The sequence below is a fragment of the Linepithema humile genome, chromosome 4 (assembly GCF_040581485.1).
Source record: "Linepithema humile isolate Giens D197 chromosome 4, Lhum_UNIL_v1.0, whole genome shotgun sequence".
NCBI lineage: Eukaryota > Metazoa > Arthropoda > Insecta > Hymenoptera > Formicidae > Linepithema > Linepithema humile.
Genome location: NC_090131.1, coordinates 7,936,137 through 7,956,544, shown reverse-complemented (window position 1 = coordinate 7,956,544; position 20,408 = coordinate 7,936,137). Strand labels below are relative to the sequence as shown.

The 20,408-nt window shown below is 31.3% G+C and overlaps 6 protein-coding genes across 10 annotated transcripts in view; 2 read left to right on the top strand and 4 right to left on the bottom strand.

The window, feature by feature from the left end:
- fdl (fused lobes) overlaps positions 1-3,596 on the bottom strand; it is a 35,868-nt gene extending 32,272 nt beyond the window's left edge. For both annotated transcript variants that reach the window (XM_012370294.2, XM_012370297.2), the window contains exon 1: positions 3,137-3,596. The gene's annotated coding sequence lies outside the window, so the exon portion shown is untranslated. The remainder of the gene's footprint in view (positions 1-3,136) is intronic.
- Positions 3,597-3,714: 118 nt separating this feature from the next.
- LOC105674156 (dyslexia-associated protein KIAA0319) lies at positions 3,715-10,053 on the top strand. The gene is made up of 15 exons (XM_012370293.2): positions 3,715-4,246; positions 4,577-4,986; positions 5,116-5,285; positions 5,465-5,851; positions 5,947-6,172; positions 6,566-6,939; positions 7,193-7,304; positions 7,389-7,537; positions 7,616-7,806; positions 8,044-8,143; positions 8,227-8,547; positions 8,758-8,859; positions 9,032-9,217; positions 9,361-9,510; positions 9,574-10,053. Exons 1-14 carry the CDS (start codon positions 4,241-4,243, stop codon positions 9,507-9,509), a joined length of 2,883 nt encoding a protein of 960 aa, XP_012225716.2. The 5' UTR covers positions 3,715-4,240; the 3' UTR covers position 9,510; positions 9,574-10,053.
- Positions 10,054-10,194: 141 nt separating this feature from the next.
- Positions 10,195-13,436, top strand: LOC105674158 (E3 ubiquitin-protein ligase TRIM45-like). 3 transcript variants are annotated; one of them, XM_012370299.2, is made up of 6 exons: positions 10,195-10,450; positions 10,529-10,726; positions 10,984-11,243; positions 11,431-11,651; positions 11,920-12,120; positions 12,324-13,436. In XM_012370299.2, the coding sequence occupies exons 2-6, from the start codon at positions 10,542-10,544 to the stop codon at positions 12,546-12,548; spliced, it is 1,092 nt and encodes a 363-aa protein (XP_012225722.1). In that variant the 5' UTR covers positions 10,195-10,450; positions 10,529-10,541; the 3' UTR covers positions 12,549-13,436. The 3 variants fall into 3 exon arrangements, with proteins under 3 accessions (XP_012225722.1, XP_012225721.1, XP_067210113.1); XM_012370298.2 differs by having other exon boundaries at positions 10,195-10,726; XM_067354012.1 differs by having other exon boundaries at positions 10,195-10,726; positions 11,920-12,219; positions 12,324-12,463.
- Positions 13,437-13,457: 21 nt separating this feature from the next.
- On the bottom strand, positions 13,458-16,284 carry LOC105674153 (uncharacterized; the record flags this gene model as incomplete). Its single annotated transcript, XM_012370289.2, has 3 exons — positions 13,458-15,565; positions 15,811-15,939; positions 16,020-16,284. Coding segments are annotated over 3 exons (525 nt in total), but the record flags the coding sequence as incomplete, so codon positions are not given.
- Positions 13,732-14,142, bottom strand: LOC105674150 (histone-lysine N-methyltransferase SETMAR-like). Its single transcript, XM_012370287.2, has one exon. The coding sequence runs from the start codon at positions 14,140-14,142 to the stop codon at positions 13,732-13,734; it is 411 nt and encodes a 136-aa protein (XP_012225710.1).
- Positions 16,285-16,653: 369 nt separating the features above from the next.
- LOC105674151 (peflin) lies at positions 16,654-18,749 on the bottom strand. Of its 2 annotated transcripts, none has more exons than XM_067354014.1 (4): positions 18,514-18,749; positions 18,187-18,325; positions 17,758-18,036; positions 16,654-17,044 (listed from the first exon to the last, which is right to left on the bottom strand). In XM_067354014.1, exons 1-4 carry the CDS (start codon positions 18,523-18,525, stop codon positions 16,953-16,955), a joined length of 522 nt encoding a protein of 173 aa, XP_067210115.1. In that variant the 5' UTR covers positions 18,526-18,749; the 3' UTR covers positions 16,654-16,952. The 2 variants fall into 2 exon arrangements, with proteins under 2 accessions (XP_067210115.1, XP_012225711.2); XM_012370288.2 differs by having other exon boundaries at positions 18,151-18,325; positions 18,514-18,746.
- Between the last annotated feature and the right edge of the window lie 1,659 nt (positions 18,750-20,408).

The following is a 20,408-nucleotide window of genomic DNA, read 5'->3' as shown; positions in this document are numbered from 1 at the left end:
TAACTGCGTAAATGATTTAAATATCATAAAAATGTGAAATATATATATATATATATATATATAAAAGGGATATACGGGCCTCAACTGGGTGTCAGTGCTAACGATGTTTATCCGAAAAGTATTAATACCAAAACAAACGATCTATTGTCTGGCCATCTTCAGTATCTCTAATTTAGATCTTTTTCTAAAAAAGTGATTATCGCGCGATTAAATGATACGAAAAAGTCTAATATACATATATATAAAATAATTATAGAATAATCTCTAAAACGCATTCATCTTTATTCGTCATTATATGGCTAGGAATTAATGCCGTGTGCCGTGTGGAATAATCGCGCGTGATCCGTTCGTTCGGTTCAAACTTCATGTTTAATAAAACAACAATCAATTTTAATAAAATTCTATTTCTGATTAGATCACATTGGAAAGAACCACATATAAAATTTTATATACTTACAAAAAAGGGAATCTATATTCAAATAAGGCGAAATCGAAACAAACGGCGGATTAAAGTAGATCGTTGATAATAACATGACTCTCAACATGTCAAAAATATGAAATATTAGACTATAAGAAATGTGTAAATACAAAAATAGTCATAAGTCAACAGACGATAATTTCGAAATAAATTCTGAAAATAATTTTTTTTGAAATATCATCAATCACCAATATTACGTAATTCAACAAGTTTCAAATATAAGATACAATATGTAAATTAGGATATAAATTAGAAAATTAAGAATAAATTAAAATTGTCTTGATAATAAAACGTTCTACAATGATAGTCTACAATAGATAGACAGATAGTTATAATTGGTGTAATAAGAATTCGCAGAAAATTGACAGATAATAATGTTATTATCATTATTATTTACATAAGATTAAATATCTGTTCGATAACGCCAACTGACTCAATAGCTGTCTTCAAGCTGATCACACAACTTAAACGCAATTTTCAGTTAAAATTGAGTTTAGCAAACACATGTACGCGCGCGCACACACACACACAGACAGACATTTCCAATCAAGTGTGTATAACAATCTTCCCAGAAAATATAATTTCGAAAAATTCATTTAAAAAAATTTAATTTAATTCTAATTTACAAGCCAGAATATGATAATAATCGCGCATGATAATGTTTAAAAAAATAAAAAATAAAATAGTTTTACCGAGATAAAAAAATTTATAAATCGCAAATAAGTAATAAAGCAAACAAATAATTTATAATCGCAGTTAAAAATAAAATTTTGATCTTTCAAAAAAATGTAAATAGATCAAGAAATGTTTATCTTTTAACTAATTTTTTGAGCTTTAACAGAATCTCGATTCGTTAAGGATTTATCGTCATGTCAACGCTTTTAATTGGCGTCTAATGTTTTTGAAACTTCAAATATTACGTGTAATTAAATATCAAAAAAAAAAAAAAAAATTATCCTTATTTCATTCCAGAAATGTTCACTTTGTAAATGCTTATTTTCAAATATCCTGTTATTATATAGAATATTCTGCAAAAATACATTCAATTCTAATTGTAAGATACAGTTAAATAAAATTTCATTATTTCGCTAGAATACGGATCTTACACTTAAATCGTATTACTTGAATTTAATCCGATTATACTTTATGATTTAAGATTTAATTATCAAGGTATTTAGTGATGAAAAATTCCATCAAATTTTCAAGAAGAAAGTCAGCTTCAGAATAATCCAGGAATCTGTTATTAAAATTTAAGGCTTCACAGCCTCAGAGTCATTATGTGTTTTAATTATTCCCAGTCTTTCGTGATATTTTTAGCATGGCAGACTTATTTACGAGCGAGCATATGCATTTCCGTTGGTCACACGAGCTGCGTATGCTGCGATGCATTACGAATACGCGGTACAAAGTGAGTGTAACGATCTCATTGGCGAAAATGGAAAGGTGAATGGCGAATCGAGCACAGGAGACTGTTTTTCCGAAGCCGATGATTCCGTGCTGTTACAGTTATATTCTAAAACAAGCTCTTTAATAAAAGTTGAAAATATTTCTTCCAAACCGCTTTTTGCTTTCATTAGCAAAATGTCTTCAATTTGTATCATCATATACTGTAATAAATAGGTTCAAATCATAAATTTTATTCAAGTTTTACATTAAATTGTACGAGATGAATTCGAATTAAGATGACAAAAATATTCTCGATATATTGTAAGTATAGAAAAAAATCAGTTAAATCATTCAGACTTAAAAATTTTGAATTATGTTATTTTTACTTTCACTTTCATAAATACTAATTATAGTATATTATATGTAATAATAAATAAAAAAGCAAAGTAAGTGGCGCAAATATCTTTCTATTAATTCTGACATTAATTCTGTATGCATAAAAATGCACTCAAACTTAATAGGACGAAGCTTTTTTGCTAGCACACTCACGTGTGCAAATAGCTGACAAAAGTACATAACATAGCTCATTTATTCAGTGAATGTGACTACAAATGTTATCTTTATACGATAATTATTTTATCATTGTCACTCTAGTCCAATATGCAAATATTACATTACGTCGGCCAAGTGACGACCAGATGAATTTATCGATTGCGTAATAGTATAGTAAAATTGGTACTTAATGACAATTGATATTCGCTAAACAATTATTCCTAAATAATGGATGCTTTCCATCACAATACAAATCGACATAAGTCAACTTTCAGAGCAATTTCTTAGTGCAATCTTATATTGAAAATCGTGTAAATACGTCTTAAGACACTAGAAATTGATAATCGTAAATTGAGGCAAAGATTTTTGTATTCCGCAATTCTGATATATTTATTTAGCGATAATTCATGTAGCAACTGAAAAGCTCATTAAAGATTTTGAATGTAAGATTGAAAAATCACACTTGAGAAGTTGATTTATATCGACTTGCGGCTCCTTGGCTGCAAAGTAACCTATCATAACAACACACTTTCGGAGCGAGAAAAAAGGTGAGCCCATCAAGGATGCAGAAACAAAGACGAACAGTGTTTCTTCCTATGTGTTTTTTTTTTCGCACTGTCACGATAAAGTGACGGACAGCGCGGGAAAGAATGTGGAGCAACGAGATACAACTGGACCGGCCAAGATAGCACAAGAACGATCGTACATCATCTCACTCACCTAACCTTCCGGCGTGATGGTCCTGTGACCGGGATGCGCGGCGCGTTTTGTCCCAGCCTACACGTAGATGAGGACGCGCGTCCTTGCACGCGCGCGATACACCGATGCACGAGTAGGGGTTCACACGCGAGTTACGCGACAGCGGAGGCATCAATGAATAGTAGTAGGAAAGACGCATGAGTAACGGTACATCTTAGCCATGTCGAAGAGTAAAAAAAGAGTGGAGAGGGAAAGAAGGAGGGTTTAAAGGGAGAAGAGGAGAGAAAGACACGATTGCGGGGAAACACGATTTAACGCGCGCATGCACCGTGTCGATTCGCGAGGACACCGCCTCGACTCCGGCTCGTTCGATTCACCCGATTACCACCGTCGCGTCCGCGTCAATTCTCAGCCGTCAAGCCATAAGCACACGCGAGATGCGAGCGAAACGAATGTATCAACACACACCTCGCGTAGTGTAGCAACTGCACTGCGCGTGTATCCAGACCCCACCGCCGTGAACAGTGTTGCTAACGCCATCGCGTGGCGATCGACTGAAAGGTGCGCGCGCATCAATTACCGATGATTGAAGAGTGGTGACATTACCGACGGCAGTGAGAGGCGTTACCATACACAAATATCATCCCGAGAATGTAACGTAAATATTCTCTATATTAAATCAGATGGCAGTGAAATATTGAAACAATTGGTGGAATAGTCGACGATTGTTGACAGTTTCTAATTATCTGTGACATATTTATTACGTGACAAACTTCTCAGATTCAGATTTACTCTTTTGCATTTGCTGTCGGTGGCATTGTGTTATTCCGATAATCGTTATTCCGGCACAGCGTGGCAGGAAATATGATAATTACCCGTATGGTCTAGGCCGCCGTTTGATAATAACATGCTGTTAATAATATATGATAAGCTGCATACGTCTGCAGGCTACTTTAAAGTAAGACACGCCGGGCTAATAAACGTCGACGGATCGCGAAAGAATTACGATCACGGAGAGATGTTGAAAGTGACACATGTGTTATCATAGAATAACCCTAACACAATTTTTCTATCTAGATTTCGTATGGACAAGTGTTTCATTTACTTCTACCGGTGTGCGATAAGATGCAGGTAAGAATATATATAATATAAAACATCTTGTATCTCTTGTTATATTTGTGACATCTTTTATATGTTGCCTTCTCACTGAATCTGAATTTTAAATAATATCTTTAGTTTAATAGGTTGATAAAAATCTCACCTTGTATTTTTTTAATTTGTGTTATCAGTATTTTTTATTGTGTTAAAAATAACGTAGATATATTTTTTGCTTTTATCTCGCACTATTCAAATAATATATTATTTTAAGAATTTTAAAAACACAAGTATAGTAAATATTTTTATTAATATCCTTTTGAAGGGGAAAAACATGTATGTAGAACTTTCAATTCTATTGTACAGGTAAAGATGATTGGAATGTATCAGTTGGGATTATATTTATTGTTATTCGGAAGCTGCATTGGCAATTATGCCAGATGGGACATACAATTGCTATGTTCGGATTTATATCCGCGAGTATTCACAAGTTATCTGCCTCGTGGAAATTTAACCAGTGGAACTTACACGCAGCAACCTCACTTGTCCACTATGCAGGACTGCGTTATGGCATGTTGCAAAAAATCTTTGTGCAATGTAGCATTCATACACAATAGCACGTGTTATCATATAGAGTGTAACAGTTCCATGATGTGCATGCCATTGTATAGACCTGAATTAGCAAACGATAATCCACCGAGCATGGTGCTGGTCCGACCTGTGGAGAATAACAAAATATGGAGCGATTTGTTAGATCAAATCGATAATACTGTTGGGTAAGTTTCAAAATTCAATATATACTTGTAAGCTAATCGTTCACTTATTAAGTTAGCCTCTTCTTTCAAGAGGCAATCAATGATGAAATGATTTTTCTTTATAATGCATTGTTAAAATTATATATTTAGGACATTGAGCACAGATGGTACCGAACAAGATCAAATATTGTTCAATGAAGAGAGCAAAATCAGTTGTATAGATCAGTCAGGTTGTCTAGATAACGAAATTTGTGTAAAACATGGAGATACAGATGTTGGCACTTGTCAATGTCCTCTGGGCTTTAAGCGAAATATTGCTGGTACGTGTAATATTTTATTTATTCATTGTGCAATTCGACAGAAGTGATCTTTTCAAGTTTTCTAATATACTAAATCTCAATTCAATATTTTTTTATTACTCGACAATTCCTTAGTGTCTTGCGCATCTAGTCTATTATTTATCCAAAATTAATTATATTTAATAATTATTTATATCTAGGTACTTGTATAATAGCGAACGAAATAGATACTGCTGAACTCGACGTGACACCGCAAGCAAAAATTCAAACTGTGAAGGATACTAGCACGTCAATTAAACCAACTATGAAGCAATTGTTAGTCTCAGCAGTTTCTAAAGAAGTGAGATTACCAGAAAATGAAGTCACATTGTCCGCGTATACTGTCCCAGCTGAACGGGGCAAGCAACATTATAATTATGCTTGGAGTCTACTTAGTCAACCAGAGGGGCACACTGGAACAATGACGGATCAGAATCGTGTTACTGTTAAATTAAGTAATTTATCGGAAGGCTTATATACGTTTAAAGTAGCTGTAAGCAGTCCAAATGCTTACGGAGAAGCTTATGCCAATGTCAGCGTTTTACCTCGTAAGTGTCGTTAGATTTTTTTGTATTAAAAATATATATTAAAAATATATCTCGCATGTTCACTGCGCTTATTACATACTACATTTTGATTTCAGCTAAACGTATCAATCAAGCGCCAATTGCCATAATCACTCCTGCTTCGCAAATTGTGAAACTACCGAATACAGGCGCAGTCTTGGATGGCTCAAACAGTAAGGATGATGATCGCGTCATCTCTTATCATTGGGAACTGCAACAAGGCCCGATTGGATATCAGCCCAACCTTCTCAATGCACCTACACTTCAATTGGACAATCTTATTGCTGGAAATTACACATTCAAGTCAGTATATGGACTATATTATATTGGGTTGTGTAATAAATAATTTCGGATTTTTCAATAAATGGTGCTGTTGTTTTTTACGCAGCATACTTAAAAAATCCTTAAAAAATACAGGTAAAGCTTGATTACAACTTCGACAAACAAATATTTAAATTATGTATTAAAAAATCAGACTGCGCTTGGCCTAATGAAAAAAAGTGGAAAAATCCGAAATTGCTTAATACACAACCTAATATTATTATCAAAACAATAATATTATTGTGTGAACGATTTTACAATTTATACAAGCGTAGTCTTGGATGGATTGTGAAAAAATTTTATTTCTCTATACGTCTCTCGCATAAAAATACATATATTTTCCTTAACGTAACATTTATAATTTTTTTTCTTTAGATTGACAGTTGAAGACTCGGATCACATTGCAAATTCGACGAGTGCCAATATAACTGTCTTGAAAGTAACCGATTATCCTCCTAGTGCAAATGCAGGACAAGATGTCATTATTTACCTGCCTCAAAATACATTAACACTTAATGGCAATTTGAGTACCGACGATCGAGGAATAGGAAGCTGGGAATGGACAAAAAGTCCATCTGATCAGAATAAAGCAGTGGACATGCAAAATACAAGAACACCTTACTTGCAATTGTCAAATCTGGAGGAAGGAATGTATACGTTTGTACTTAAAGTAACGGATGACTCCGAGCAATCTTCCACAGCAGAAGTTCACGTTTTCGTGAAACCTCCAACAAATAAACCACCAAAGGGTAAGTCATTGTTATCCATTTTTCTATTTATTAAATTTACTTTGACATTGCGCAATAAAATTTCTGTCTAAAAGTTATGTACAAAAAAAGGTGTAAAAATTGTTCTTTTTATATAAAAGAGAAAGTGCTCAAATACATTTAGTATCTTTTTGTTAAAATTGTGTCTTTTCGTTCTCTCTCTCTCTCTATCTTTACTTTAAACGATTAAAATATAGCATATTTTACATAATTTTAACGATGAGTTTTGTTGTAGCCGACGCAGGAAATAATATAACCATAGCGTTGCCAATAACACGCGCTATTCTGAATGGTACCAGAAGTAAGGACGACATAAAGATTGTCTTGTATCATTGGGAGCAAATAAGGTATGATATGTCTAATTTATTTCATACACTTCTACACACACTATATGCTATATATTTTATTATATATGCTCACGCATGTTACAGCGGGCCTAATAACGCTGATATCGGCGCAGCAAACGAGTCTATTACAAACGTTATAAAATTGACAAAAGGCGATTACGTATTCAAACTGACCGTTGTTGATGATAATGGAAACGCGGATTCAGATACAGTCAATGTAAAAGTAACACAAAGTATGTACTAATTTGCAGTTGTACTACTTGCAATTCTCCTGTATTACGATGTATCTTACAAGCAATTTCATCTTCCAGATAAAAATGCACCTCCAAAAGCAAATGCTGGTGGCGATCAAGTTGTGACAGCACCAATCAGCGCATTAATTATCAACGGTTCACAGTCTAGCGATGATTTGAAAATAGGACAATGGTTGTGGACCAGAGATCAGTCTAGTCTTGCGATTGGTACTATAGTTCAAGATACTGATAAATCATCAGTCTTAATGGTAAAATAAAAAAACTTTAAATCTAAAACTTTATTTACGCATTAAACAAGATTTTGTTATGAATACAATGTACACTACAATTTATTAATATTAAATAATATTTATTAATATTTATTTATTAATATTAAATAATATTAATAAATTGTAATTTCTTAATATTAATATTAGGATACTTTATGCCTATGATATAATTTTTCTCATATCATTAAATGTTACAAATAGTTTTTTTTTTTATAGCTAACGGATATTGTTCCTGGTCGTTATGTATTTCGATTGAAAGTGATGGATGATCAAGGTTTGAGCAGTGAAGATACTGTATCGGTAATTGTAAAGCCTGGTTGGTACAGATTAAAATAACATATCGTTACTCTTCAATATTACAATTCACAAAAAGAATAATCCTCTTTTCCTGTCTCATAGATCCACAATTGTTGCATTTAGTGGAATTAACGCTAAATATTGGAGCTAGCATGCTAACCGTTTCGCAAAAGAATTCGTTAGTAGTGAAACTACAAATGTTATTGCGGGACGAAGCTTCGATTGTAGTGCGAAGTTTGAGAGCTGAACCGCACACTGGAAAAGCTGTTTTAGTATTTTATGTGGAAAAGAAGGGAGGAAAAGTAACATTGCCGGGTCCAGAAGTAGTTAAGAGATTGAAAGAAAAATTATTGCAAGATTCCGGTCTCTTGCAGCTATCTGTTGCCAATATAGATACCGCTATATGCCAAAACAATTGTTCAGGTATTGATGTGATGTATATATTTTTATATATCTATAACATATTATTATTTACATTAAAATATAAATATCAAAAAAATATTATGAAATACTTATTTGCGCGAAGACAAACAATCGTTTAAACTCGACAATATATTATCAAACGTAGTTGGAGATAGAAATAGATTTCTATTTATAAGTTCTCTGGAATTTTAATGTTGATGGCATGCATAGGTCACGGCGTGTGCGATCAAGAAACGAGACAATGCTTGTGCGAAGCATTTTGGATGCAGAACTTAATACAGAAGTATTTTGGTGATGGAGACTCCAATTGCGGTATGTTAAATTGTTTTGTTCATTACAGTACCTAATATAAAATACATAACATCTGTCAAATTATATCAACTATTTCACATCTCAATTTAATGCACTTTTACATCTAATTTATGTAATGTGAAATCGAATTACTCAACATTACATTTTAATTGCATTTTTCTTTTTTTTTCAGATTGGAGTATATTGTATGTGATAATAGCATTGCTATCATTAATTATATGTTGGATTGGGCTTATTTGGGGACTTGTTTGCTTATGCCAAAAAATATGCGCCGGCAGAAGGCGTTTACTTCGACCTAAGAAAAAACCAGCGCGTTATTCTTTGCTACAACCGGAGCCAGAAGACGACAGCAGCGCATGTATGCAATTTCGTTTTATTGTTCAGATAAAAATTTTTCAATTTTTTGCTCTTTAACAATTGTTCTTTTGAACATACATTACATATATATTTAAAAAATCTTAATATTGAAAAAATTTAATTATAATAATTCCTCTGTTGCAGTTTCAACTCACAACAAGATGATATTATCGGAATCCGACACCGATTCCGATGATGTCTTATTTGAACATCGTAAGAGTAAAAGCGGCAATCATATAAGAAATAATAAATCTCGAAATGGATTTATTAAAGTTGGCCGGGTGAAGACATGAGGTAATAAATATGACAAACTTACGATTTGCAATATGTATACTGAATAAAGATTGTACATTTCAGAAACGATAATGATGCAATGATGAATAGCGCACAGTTGGTCTGGCCAAACTTGAAATACTAGTCATGAAAGTGTCAGTTGGCTTATGTACCTTATGGGAACCGCCTCAAAAATCAATATTAATAACAATGTTCTAAGGAGATAGAGATGGAGTCTAAGTATTGTTTATAGATATGTGAAAATAATGTCACTCTCTACGTCGCGTTACTTAATTCATCTCAAGTATTACTCGATTTTATTCTGTACCTTTGTTATGTGATTTCTAATTGTATCAATAATCGATGACGCAACGATACAGTGTCACATAATTGTCAAACTGTTTGAGAGCTTATCTAAATATTATTACGGCCTTAGAAAATATTCAAATATGTAGTAAGCACTCTGCCACGTCTATATGTCATTTATATGTACTCTTTAATATGTACATTGTCAATCTTATTTTTACACTATATGGATACTAAATAAAATTTGCTATCCATACATATTTTTCATACAATTTTCGTCACATGCCCACTTTAGCCAAATATGAAAACAACTGTCTTCGAAAAAGAAACTATTTTCAATACACAAATTGTCGCGTAAAGATTGAATACTTTTGTTTATTTACGTTCTGTGCCAGTAAAATATTTGCAGACAAGGATTTCTTTTTATATTTTACCAATTAACTAATTTAGTTATTAAAGAGACGCTCTTAGATACTGCTTAATATTTTATGTTTCAAGGCAACTTTTACGCATTCTAGTTTGGCTGGTAGCCTATGTTTGAAAACTATTTTTAACTCGCTGCGCTGTAATGACGAAGTTTCAAGTAGTAGGAGAATTTTGTGCAGACCGTTGATTCATTTTCGTATCTCTAGTTAATCACACTTCGAAATTCGTAGTAAGTTATTATTGTGGCTTCGATATCGACAATGCATTGTATTCATTGTATTCTTATTAATTGTATTTGTCATGTCAGCTTACTGTAATCGATGGATTTTCTAAGTTGTTTGACAAAATACCCTTCAAAAAGTTGCTGTGATCGCGAAACTGCGATAAGTAGCGAGCTCGGGAGTTGCGATCACATTTACGCAAGCTTAATTGAATGCAAAAATAAAGGTATAAATAAAGATTTCATTTATCTCGAACCAGTATCAATAGCGTATCCAAACAAACGGTGAGCAATAGTGTTTCCAAGTACACTTAATATTAGACAACAAAATTTTAATATTAGATAACAAAATATTAATATTAGAAACTTAAACTTAATATTAGATGATAAAATTTTAAAACTTATTATATATTTAACATAAAAAGCCTGTTCAACAAATAAATGTAATTTATTGCATTATGTGAAGTTAGTCTCAGATTATACTTTTAATGTTTGTATCAAAGTTTTACCTGTTATTACGTAACACTCCGGATTATTTTCAGTAATGAAGATTCCAGAAAAAAGCGTGCTTCTTCGCTCACAAATTCGAACATTTTTACATATCAGTCTCCCCCCTGTTTAACTAGCAAAATTGGCAGCAAAGTCGACAAAGAATCGAAAGAAATAACGTATTCCCCATACAACTTGTTGCGTGATGCAGATTTCCAATGTCCTAGATGCGAACAGAGAATGGAAGAACCTAGACTTCTGCCTTGTTTGCATCCCATATGTTTATTGTGCGTTTATCAACTAATGAATAAATGTAAGTAGAAAACTGATAAAATTTTATTTTAATAAAATTAAAAATTTATTTTTATAAAAAAATGTAATTTAAATGATATAGGCGATGTCATGGCCGATTGTACTACAATTGAAAATTATTTGATTTCTTTCATAATGGTACATAAATAAAATTGTATATTTGCATTGTATAATTGTGTTGTTTACAGCCTCGCCGCACATATTTTCAAAGAGCGACGTACGAGACAATCGTACATACGCACGAGCCGATATTCACGAAATATGTCCATTGTGTGACTCGCATTTGCCAAATGTTAATTCTTCCGTGCCGCCACCTCATTATCCCTTGCAACATCGTTTAATTATAAATACTGTGCGAGGCAAGCTGGTTAACAGAATACTATGTGATATATGCGTGGACGAAGTTCCGGTAATGCTTTAGATAGTTATTACTTTATCTCCAAATCTTTTGTTATTCTAATTGCTATTTATTTTTCATTTTCTCGACTCTTTCTTTAGTGATTATATTTCAAAACATGATTTTATATGTGTATATTGTGCAATAATAATTATAGAGAAACGTGTGCATGTCACGTAAAGAGCTAGAACGAAATATAAATATTCTACAAGAAATGTAGGGAAATACTTTATAAACTATTTGTATTTGTTATTATTGTATTGGTTTTTTTTCTTTTCAGGCACTCATACAGTGTTCTACGTGCTTGCGTAATTTCTGTTCGAAATGCGGCAAACGACACGAACAACAGAACGTTGCGGAAGCAAGATCAATTAAACATTTAATGAGACCACTGTGGGAGGCCACTAAAGTACGACGAACAATTTTATGTCAAAGACATCCAACGCACGTTTTAAAATTTTATTGCATCGCGTGTCAACAGGTTTACAAAACTCTTTTTTCTACACATGATATTTTTCAAAACAAGAGTACAAAACATGAAAAAAATCAACTTTGAACGAGTTATTAACAAGTCACGAAAGTGTGTTTTGCATCTCAAAACCTTGAATGTTTTTGTATAACGATAAAATATCAATTAAATGCAAGGAAATGTATGTAAATATAAAGATAATATAAAATTTTTAGGTGACATGTAAAGAATGCATGTGGAGTATGCAGCACAGAGGTCATGCCAGTGAGGATGCTGTCGGAGTAGGAAAAAGAGCTAGTGCATACTTGGGAATTATGTCACAAAAAGCGAAAATATGTCTAAATAAGCTGCTGATTCAATATGATCGTAATATATTTTCAAATAACGATTTGGAAGAACTAGAGGACATCGCTAAGACTTGCAAGTATGTTCAAATATAGTTTTATGCTACAAATCAGAAGTTATATGTATATAAATCACTATAGGTAAATGCGATCATACAAAAGCTTGCAATAAGCCATATAATGTTCCAAAAATTGACAAGCTTTTGTTATAGTTTACTATAATATATAGAATGTCTCAGAATAACCACGACAACGTTTGTGAGCGAATGGAGCACAATAAGCCGTACGGAAAAGTCTTTTATCGTTTTACAATTTTCGCAATAATTATGGAAAAATTAATTTAAAAAGATTGGCCAAGGAGTGTGCGTTTCACGCTGCTAGATCACAGGATGTGCGCACGGCAACGAAAGGTTTGATCGATCGACAAAAATAAAAGTAACATGCGAGCAATGAGCGAGCGGAAACTTTACTTTTCGTTACTGTGCATACATCTCACAATCTAACTACACAAAACGTGCGCTTATTCGCCAATTCTTTTTAATTAATTGCTATAATTGCAAAAATTGCAAAACAATAAAGAACTTTTCTATACTATTCTCTACTCGCTCGCGAGTATTGGTTGTTCTGAGACACCCCTATAACTAAGATGATATATCAGTATATGGGGTCATACATAAATAAATTCTCATTAATATAACTATATTAGAATACATTATTGTTACATGTAATTAATATGTGAATAATGAGGAAAAGAAAAAGATATAATGAAATAACTGTCATTTGAGGTATAATATATTTATACATTTTTAAATTATTGTGCAATTTAGATATTCTTGGTGAGAATGTAATATTAGCCAATTAAGTACATTCCAACAGTATTTGTAACAATTTGATGAATGTATAATATGAATATTAACATATTGTAGTTTGTATATACTGTTATATATTAGGTTGATGCAAATAAAATGGCCGTTTTTTAATTTACTTTAGTAATAAACTTTAGACTTTTATTTGATAAATTTAAAACTTGTTTTATTAATCGAAATAGTCTCCATCTACTTCAATGCCAACGTGATACAAGTGCATCAATGTCATTTTTAAAGAAATTTGAAGAACGAGAGTCGATGAATTCGTGGAATGCATTTTTTACGTCTTTCTTGAAAAATTTTCCCAGTTAAAAACCCATCCAGATGTTTAAATAGATGGTAATCTGTTGGTGAAATGTCTGGAGAATAAGGAGAATGAGAAAAAACTTCGAACTTCAACTCGTCTAGTTTTTTTACGGTTTTTTTCGCGATGTGTGGTCTAAATATTTCATCTTGTCCTTTTCTGTCAGTTCATAGGGAACCCATTTATCCAACTTTTTTACTTTTCCCATGGCTTTCAAATGTCGAACGACAGTTGAATGATGGATACTGAGTCTTCCTGCAATTTCTCGAACCGTTGTTCTCGGATTTGCTTCAATCGTATTCATTAAAACAGCGTCGTCAATGACAGTGGGTGCATGCCCGCGAGATAAAGTGTCGAGATTTGTGTCTCCAGACCGAAACTTTTTGAACCAACGCCTCGTCGTCCTTTCACTGGCAGAACCTTCGCCAAAAGCAGTATTAATGTTCCGCGTTGCCTCGGCCGCACTATGACCGAGTTTGAACTCATATAAATAAATTAAACGAATTTCTTTATTTTCCATGTTGCCTTTAATACGAACTTCAATAATTAATACTGTAGTAAATAAGTAAAGTTATGTATACAAATTCACACTTAAGACATATATTTGTCAAATGATATGCATACAGCACTATCTGAGTAAAGAAAGATGAACTACAAAGGCGGAAAGTTTAAAATACGAAAAACGGCTATTTTATTTGCACCAATCTAATATTTTGTTTAAATAAAAATTAAGATAAAAGTAATAATACAATATATTAATAATACGTGAATATTATATTTCCATCCCCTTTCTCTCTCCAAAGAAATATCCCCCTAAATGTATTGTTATTATTTTCTTAAATATAGCTATGTGATTTTTATTATTATTTTAAATATAGCAATGTGTGAAAGCTATTACATGAATTTCAATTATTGATATAAGCTATCATAAATAAATAAATTAAATAGTCATATGTAAAATAATTCCAAAATTTTATGTAACTTGTCTAAGTTTGTTACTACAAAATTGTATAAAAAATCAGAAATTTTGTAGTTTTATTCATAAAATACATAAACATATTCAACTTTTATTGATATTTTAGAAGAAAATTACAAATTTTTAATTTTTTTACGTTTTTATTGTATAATTCGTATTTTTAACTGATAACTGATTTTAGTTGGAATAATATGGCATAATTACTACATTTTTGTTAATTAAAATATAATTAATAGCTTTTATTTTAAATTCCTATTATTCAGAAATTATTATTTAAATACGCTGATTATAACTCGCAAGTTAAATTTTATTAGAAAATATTTATTTATAAATTGTAAGAGTTAAAGTTGAAAGAAAGAGATATTAACGATTTAAAGTTTAGTTTACAAAACTTTATTTACTTTTATTTTAAGAATGTATAATGTTTTACAATTTATATTTTCAATTATATTTTTTTAATTGTTTTTTTATTGCTATTAAAAACTGGAATATATATACAGGATGTCCCATTTTAAATTTTATCGCAAATATCTTGGGAATTAAGGAAGATATGCAACTGTTTTGAACAAAAATTACAAGATTTCGAGGAGAAGAGAAGACAGTAATATTTTTTTACCTTGCAATGATCTTGGAAAACTCTGTCAAGGTCAACATAAAAATTTTAAATAGGAACTTCTATTTTTTTATTGCATATTTTTGTAACCAATATTGAAACATTTTCAGAACACTAGATACATGCTTCCTTTGGTTAAGCTCTTCCTGAGATATTTCCCATTTTATAATTGTAAATAAAATACTTTATATACAGCAGATATATTTATTAATTCATTATAGATTTACAATGTAAGTTGATGCATGGTTTTTTGTATCATTAAACAACGGCCATTGCGCAATATAGATCCACAACAAGACCAATGATTGATACCTGGATGCCCGATATGTCCATGGCCACAACCTTTATATCCGCCTTTATAAAAATAAATATATTCTTTCTGCTTATCTTGAAAGCATTTAAATGCAAACTATTGAAAGAGTGCTTTTGTAAATGTTTCAATGGCATAAAATTAATATTAATATTAGATTAGATTAAATATTGATATATAAATTTGTACATACTTTTATAATATTAACTTTATCTCTTTGTTCTTCAGTATGTATTCTATAGTTATTATTTAAGAACTATAATTTATAATTAGTAAAATTAATATTTACCAGGCATTGTGCCTCTACATCCGCAAGTCACTTCCTTTTTCCCACCACTAGAGCAGAATGTGCAGCAGTGATAAATACCACTATGCGCAAGTCTCAAAGCTGACAATTTTGAACCATGATACCAATGTACTGTAACAGAATATTATTACAGTTACAATATATATTATTTGTCAGAAGAATAATATATCAAGTACAAAAATATTGAGTACCGTCTTTTTTATCCGTCATTAGATTTGTCACGCCTAATTTATTTAATCTTTTAACTATTATTCCAGCAAGTGTTAGTATTTCTACTTCAGAACCATCAGCAAGCAAATCGTTTATTAGCGAAATAGCATCCAGGAGGTGCCTTGCTTTTCGTAATCGATCAAATTCTTGAATTCTTTCTTGAGCCTGTGTCGAATGAACTAAAACTTCGTAGTCCCGTAAATTGGAAACATCTGCACTATTTTCAGCGTATCTGTATAAAACAATTTTGATTTATGTGGCTGAAGTAAAATAATCTATAAACATAATAATAATATTAAATACGATAAAAACATTAGATGGTAAAAATTAGTTAAAACAGTACAAATTTAATGATAAATATGCGATCAGTACATGAAGGTCATTTCTTTTATCGTGTACAAAAATATATGCATAAAAAATTATAACCTTGCATAATGTATCTTGAATAAAATATTATTACATATATAAATATTGTATAACATGTTTATCTTCATCTGAATAATCTTATTATATCGCAGATCTATATCAATTTAAGATATATAAATCTTATTTTACTAAAATATTTAATTGTCATTTGAGGTATTGTCATATTTTTAATATCTAATATATAAACGATTTTAACGCTTTTTATATTTATTAACAATTGTGTCTTATTTCATAGATATCATTACAATTAAGCACAAATAAAACTTATTAAAATTTAGCTACGCTATAAATTGTAAAAATATAATTACATAGTATTTTGAAATATAAATCCATTTATTAATAAATCTAAAACTATATGCCTTTACATTTTATCCTGGAATAGAATAATAAAAATAGAAATAATACTGTGCAAGTTACATCAATATCTTTTAAAACGCAAAAAGCATCTTATATTGATCGTTTTACTGTTGATATATGCTTAATAGTTATTATATGTTGCAACTAAGAGCTACTCCCAAAAAATCTTCAAATCCAATCGTGATTGTTCCAGTTTGATCTGTGTCTCTAGTCCTAAATGCTTCTGTAACATGACATATGTATAACAAAATTTTTATATATAATAACTTTAATACACTTAAATGATTTTAAGTTATAAAAATATTACATCTAAAAATGTACTTCAATTTAAGTTTCAAATATTATGTAAATTATACAAATCTATATTGAATTAACCCTCTATAACCCAATTTTTTTACGAAGAAGTGGTACACCAATAAGATGTTATGCTAAGTTTTGGCAGAAAATTGAAATGAGACTTAAAAAATTCAAATATATGAGTATATGACTTCAAAGTTACATGGTATTATAAAGGGTTAATAAAGATATGGAAACTATAAATCAGTTAACAAAATATAATTGTCATATTCTATTCTTTTTATATACTTATAAACGAAGAATAAACTACTGAACAAAATTATGTACTAATGTCCAATTCTTTTATATTACTGAATGTTTTAAATTAAGCTTAATAACCCTCCAATAACGTTCACATTTTATTTATTTTAGCTGTTTGTATCTCTTGATTTTTCATTCATTTTGTACTTGTTATCAATATATAATCTCAAACATTTTATATGAAATTTTACAAACATTTGACAGTATAACAAAATAAGTTTTCCCCAAATTGTATTACAAACTAAATCTTGAGTTACCAATCTTGTATTTAATTTGTTTCAAGTTTGTACACAACAATACCCTCAGTAGTTTGTTCTTTACTGTTGCGTATCTACTTACCTGTAAACCTTTGTATTTGAACACATAAAACTATAAACTGGTCAACAGTAATAGATTGATGACCACGAAGATCACTCGTTTTTATGAGAAATTGAATGAACTCTGGACTAAGTCTATAACCCATTTGTGTTAAAGCTGCATTTAGTTCATTTTCTTGTATACTGCCTGAATTATCATGGTCAAAACCACGAAAAACACCAAGCCAAGCATTTATATAATTATAAAGAGCTTGAAATTCCAACACACTTATAGTACCGTTCTTTTCTTTATCAAACATACCTACAGATAAAACAATTTTCTCTAATTATCATTAATCAATTATTATCTTTAGTATCTGATATATTCTGGTTAATTAAATAATTAATATATATTTTTTAAAATTTGTAAACATACCAATCATTAACTTGCATGCTGTATCAGAAAAAGTACCTCCTTGACCATTAGCTAATGCTGATTGTAATTCCTTAGCTGTTATTCGTCCACTTCCATCTCTATCCACCGTTGAGAACCATTGTCGAACATCAGGATTTATTTCAGATCCAGAATCAGTAGAACCAAACATTGCATTCTTGAAGGAATAAAAAAATAAACATAGCATATATATTATAAACAAATCACAAATTAAAATAGATATCAATTTTCCATAACAATAAATGTTAAAATTACTAATTCATACATCTTAAGCAATTCAATAACACAAAACTACCATATTATTGTTGTAAATAAAATGCAATTTTAACTATTATTCAGTATTACCGGATATGCCATTACTGAAACTCTATAACCCTGATAGCATACAGAGAAAACAGAAATTAGGCCGTAAAAAGCCTTTTTCAGACTGTTATTACAAAATATTGTTATAACTAATAGTATTATATAATAATAGAACCATTCATAAAGCTAATTAACATTGACTACAGTCTGAAACACGTTCACAGCACTATTAGCGCGCTCACGGCAGAGCTGCCAGTTTTCCCTAGAGAGCTCCATACGCAATAACCGAGACCCGCTGACGTCACGTGCCCGTGTGCGCTCGGCTTTCGGTTTGTAGAAGCGACCGGATATATGTTTTGCGTCTCCTTTCCACCAAGCCTAACACCAACCGTTTTATGAGGTGACGTTGCGTACATTGGGCTTGTTCGTTTTAGCTGCACTGGGGCAGCTCTGGGTCTGCTCTAAACAAGATAATACAGGACAAACTATTTATCTGTCCTGTATTATCCTGTGTAGAGCAGACCCAGAGCAGCCCCAGTGTAGCTAAAACGAACAAGCCCATTGACAACGAAAATGCTATATATCATATGCTTTATATCATATAAAGCAATATTCCAAGTATTACTATATATAAAAATAATATAAATAAAAAATACATCATTTAATAGATCAATTGTTTTAAAATGGATAGGCTAGAACTTGGATTAAATGGTTACTTGTATATTTTTTATGCAATAACAACATTTCTGCGATAGGCCATTTCTCGTATTCTGCTCTCGTGAAATATGATTGTGTACGTCTTACTTCGTTTTATCTTTAATTATAAATAATTAAGAGTCTGTTGCAACGACACAGCCACGATTAATTCATTACAATTGACAATTTTTCGTTTCTTTTTTTTCAAATCCTAGTTTTAATTACAATATTTAGAATACCTACGTCTTAACACCACTTTCTCTTAATAACAAAAGTTTTAAAAAATTTCAGAACTTCTAAAGCAACAAATAAATTATCCTAGAAATTAAATCTTTAATTAATCTTTATTTTTTTTACATTAAAATCCATACAAATGTACGACATTGTCAGCGTACGTGTGTTATTGTTTACGCATTCCATTCTACCACTATCTCTTTCTATTCTATTATTATACATATATGCGTTATCTTGTACTCTTATTCTCACTTTAGCATTTCTTCTGAACAAGTGCGGCAGCGGCAGTAAAAGTGGGGCAATGCCAGCGGCTGTGGCTACGACCTGCGGCCACGGCTGCGGCTGTGGCTACGGCTGCGGCTATGACTGCGGCACACGCCAACACAAGAATACAAAATTAAATAGACAATATTACCTAGATAACACACAATATTGTATGAATATTCTATGTTGCATCAAATATATTTTTATGAAAATATTCTCGAAGAAATCATTTATATATGTCTGTAGAATATCCTTGTTCATAAAGAATATTCTATAAATTCCTGCCCAGAATATGTTAAAATCAGCAATAGGAACATATTGTTTACATATTCCATAAATGTTCACTGAATATTCAAATGTACTGAAGATATATATATACCCAGTCAACAAAATGTTAGCAGCCTGCTAGCAGATTCGTTCAGAACTTGGCAGCAAATACGGTGCCATCTGTGTCCGCATTAAGCTCGTGTTCTGTCGGCAGAATTTGTCGACATAGATTGACAGCAGATTGGCGGCAGAAAACGAGCAGGATCTACGCAGTGTAATTTGGTATCAGATTGTCGGTAGAAATCGAGCAGAACCTGCCGTCACAATTTAAATGGAATAGCGGCATTTAAATGCTTTATTACAATTTTACATTTCTCGTTTCGCTTATTAAAAGTAGTAAATGAGGTATGCAAAGTATATAATGTATATTTGCTTTATTGGGACAAAAAAAATACTTATGTTTTAATAAATTTATT

What these genes read in the sequence shown, in the direction of transcription:
- LOC105674156 (XM_012370293.2), top strand. An exon ending in GCTGGAAATTACACATTCAA is followed by an intron (nt 6,173 to 6,565) that starts GTCAGTATATGG and finishes TTTTTTCTTTAG; the next exon opens with ATTGACAGTTGAAGACTCGG. An exon ending in ATCGGTAATTGTAAAGCCTG is followed by an intron (nt 8,144 to 8,226) that starts GTTGGTACAGAT and finishes CCTGTCTCATAG; the next exon opens with ATCCACAATTGTTGCATTTA.
- LOC105674158 (XM_012370299.2), top strand. Translation starts at nt 10,542, where the DNA reads ATGGATTTTCTAAGTTGTTTGACAAAATACCCTTCAAAAAGTTGCTGT. An exon ending in TATGCGTGGACGAAGTTCCG is followed by an intron (nt 11,652 to 11,919) that starts GTAATGCTTTAG and finishes TTTTCTTTTCAG; the next exon opens with GCACTCATACAGTGTTCTAC. An exon ending in ATTGCATCGCGTGTCAACAG is followed by an intron (nt 12,121 to 12,323) that starts GTTTACAAAACT and finishes TAAAATTTTTAG; the next exon opens with GTGACATGTAAAGAATGCAT.
- LOC105674150 (XM_012370287.2), bottom strand. Translation starts at nt 14,142, where the DNA reads ATGGAAAATAAAGAAATTCGTTTAATTTATTTATATGAGTTCAAACTC.
- LOC105674151 (XM_012370288.2), bottom strand. An exon ending in AGCATGCAAGTTAATGATTG is followed by an intron (nt 18,037 to 18,150) that starts GTATGTTTACAA and finishes TTTTATCTGTAG; the next exon opens with GTATGTTTGATAAAGAAAAG. An exon ending in TCAAATACAAAGGTTTACAG is followed by an intron (nt 17,045 to 17,757) that starts GTAAGTAGATAC and finishes GTCATGTTACAG; the next exon opens with AAGCATTTAGGACTAGAGAC.